This window comes from Triticum dicoccoides, chromosome 6B (genome assembly GCF_002162155.2).
Source record: "Triticum dicoccoides isolate Atlit2015 ecotype Zavitan chromosome 6B, WEW_v2.0, whole genome shotgun sequence".
Lineage (NCBI taxonomy): Eukaryota > Viridiplantae > Streptophyta > Magnoliopsida > Poales > Poaceae > Triticum > Triticum dicoccoides.
In genome coordinates, this window is record NC_041391.1 from 475,395,959 (window position 1) to 475,398,399 (window position 2,441).

The window sequence follows — 2,441 nt, forward strand, 5'->3', positions numbered from 1 at the left end:
AAGGATTGTTTGAAAGGGTATGTTGGACAATTGGCAAATTTAGGGGTTTAGACCTTTAAGAAAAAGTTTAGGGTTAAATTAATCCATATTTTCATATTAAAACGAATGACGATGCTTATGAGATGATCATGATGCACAATATTTTGCTAATAATATGTTGCTCTTTGGCTATTACAATCGACCCCCTCTAATGGAATCTGGCTATTACAATCGACCCCCTCTAATGGAATCTCGCCCCGAGGTTTAACTGTGGAAAAGAGGGAAGGGATTGGGCTACAAATCCAAGAAATCTTCTCGTTCCATATATATGAACGGAGGCCATAAAATGATGCACAACATTGAACAAATTGGGGTATCCAAAGAAGGGTTTCGTCCAGAGATACATATTAGATGTCATAAAGAAATACCGAAATGCAATATACAGAAGGTACAAGAAAAAACAAAAGTATGTCAAAAATCATACACGAAAGGGACATCATGTTCATGAATTTTTGGAATGGCACATGTAGGCTAGAAACCCTGGAATCCTCCAAATTCCCTTTACAAATCATTTGAATCAAAGAGGCCCTAAAAGAAATGTCTTTGTCCCTTATGTTCAGAAAATTCAAAGAAAGTATTCGTGCAACGCAAAGTAATATTTTTGGCTGTGCAAACCAATAGTTTCATGTCCAGGTGACAAGTTTTCGAGAAATGATACAATTCCAGCTTGAACAAAAGCAAGCTTTGAGAGGCCGTACAGAAATGGAAGCAGGGAAGGAAGTATTGCAAATTACTGTCTGTAAATTGCGGAGGCTTTTTTCAATATATATATAGGATATATATTTGGTTCTGTTTTTTCTTTGCTTTGCTCCTAATAATCTTTGGTCTATGCTTCATCTTGCGGGGCCGCTTCCGGCTCTGCTGCTGCAGGTGCCTCCGCCGCTGCCTCTGCTGCAGCCGCAGCCTCCACGCTCTCCTTCTTTGTTTGCGCGGTCTTGATGAGATGGTTGTAGCTTCCCTTCTCCTTGAACAGCTGTGAGAAATGGATCTTGCAGTAGAGGATTCCGTTGAGCGCGGCGTACGAGGAGGTCGTCAGGATGCAGCCACCATGCGAGCACTTGAAGCAGCTCTTATGGTAGCATTCGCCCTCCAGAGTAAGCTGAACCGAAACGTAAAGATTTGCAATGTGGTTTTTTATTTACCAAATTATTTTTGAGATCTTGCTCCACTATCCAAGTAATAAGTAACATTACAGCATTCCTCTTACCTTCTCCAATGGGTACACGGTCTTTTGGCAGGCCGCGCATTTATCTTGAGTTCCAGAGAAGGCAGATGACATCTTGCTTGGAGCTTTTGCCTGCAGGAGATTTTGAATTCGCTATTTAAAATAGTTTACCCATAACACATGTGACGGGAAGCGGCGAATAATCTCTGAGAAGGAAAGATGCGACGTCTGCACACTGGAACTGTACCTCGCCCTTCTCTGCGGATTTGCCACCTGAGTAACGACGGAACAAAATGTCAGAATATCTGTTGGTCAGCAGTATGCTAGGACTGCCATTTTTTTTTCGATAAACTAGGATTGCGATTTCGCATTACCTGGCGTAAAATTCTTTGAGAAGTTGCCCGTCTCCTTGAAGAGCTGTTCGAAATGGGTCTTGCAGTAGAGAACACCATCCATGGAAGAGTAGTTGCACATCTAGAGGCCATGCAGAAAATGAAACGCCAAAATTCCCATTTTGCACAGACGTATACGTATATATAATAAGAGGACACAGAAGCGAAACATATTTGCCGTTGGATTCAACGCGAAAAGCTTGAGCTGAGGCCGGGGGCCGCAATGCGTACCGAGAGGGTCCCCTTGCAGTGGCTGCACTTGAAGCATGTCTTGTGGTAGGAGACGCCGTCGGCGGTGAGGAGGTCGATGAAATGGACGGTCTTGTCGCACGTCTTGCACTTGTCCTGCGTGCCGGTGAAAGACATGGCGATGCGCGCCGGTGATCGGCCGAGCAATGGGGACGCACGGTCGTCTTCTTATTCAGGCGCGTCTCCTCCGGTTGGTCGGCGATCGACGTGGATGGGAGGAACCAGCGTGGCGTCTCGAGAACGAGATGGAGACCGCGATGGGCGACGCTTTAAAAAGGCGCGGGGCGAGCAAAGATAGGAGATGCATGGCCTCCAGACCGCACAGAACCAGTCAAGCTAAAAGCATTGTTTAATTTTGGAAGTAATGTCTCTCTCATGTTTGCTTCCTTTCTCCGGTTCTCCTCTTTTCATGGGCGTGTCGTGTCTGGATTAAGTGCATGTCCATTCCAGGCCGTGTGAGCCACCAACATGACATGCTGAAATGGATGCATTCTTCCATCCAAACAATCGTGCTGGGCAGTTGTTGAAATATGAGCAAATTACTACAAGATTTAATTCGAATAAATAGAAAATAGATCATGACAGCAATAGCAGAG

At 44.8% G+C, this 2,441-nt stretch overlaps 1 protein-coding gene across 1 annotated transcript; it reads right to left on the reverse strand.

The window, feature by feature from the left end:
* Positions 1 to 460: 460 nt before the first annotated feature.
* LOC119324137 (LIM domain-containing protein PLIM2b-like) lies at positions 461 to 2,076 on the reverse strand. The gene is made up of 5 exons (XM_037597902.1): positions 1,828 to 2,076; positions 1,579 to 1,678; positions 1,452 to 1,477; positions 1,247 to 1,336; positions 461 to 1,138 (listed from the first exon to the last, which is right to left on the reverse strand). The coding sequence occupies exons 1-5, from the start codon at positions 1,960 to 1,962 to the stop codon at positions 866 to 868; spliced, it is 624 nt and encodes a 207-aa protein (XP_037453799.1). The 5' UTR covers positions 1,963 to 2,076; the 3' UTR covers positions 461 to 865.
* Between the last annotated feature and the right edge of the window lie 365 nt (positions 2,077 to 2,441).

What these genes read in the sequence shown, in the direction of transcription:
- LOC119324137 (XM_037597902.1), bottom strand. Translation starts at nt 1,962, where the DNA reads ATGTCTTTCACCGGCACGCAGGACAAGTGCAAGACGTGCGACAAGACC. An exon ending in CTCAAAGAATTTTACGCCAG is followed by an intron (nt 1,478 to 1,578) that starts GTAATGCGAAAT and finishes GTCGTTACTCAG; the next exon opens with GTGGCAAATCCGCAGAGAAG. An exon ending in AATCCGCAGAGAAGGGCGAG is followed by an intron (nt 1,337 to 1,451) that starts GTACAGTTCCAG and finishes AATCTCCTGCAG; the next exon opens with GCAAAAGCTCCAAGCAAGAT.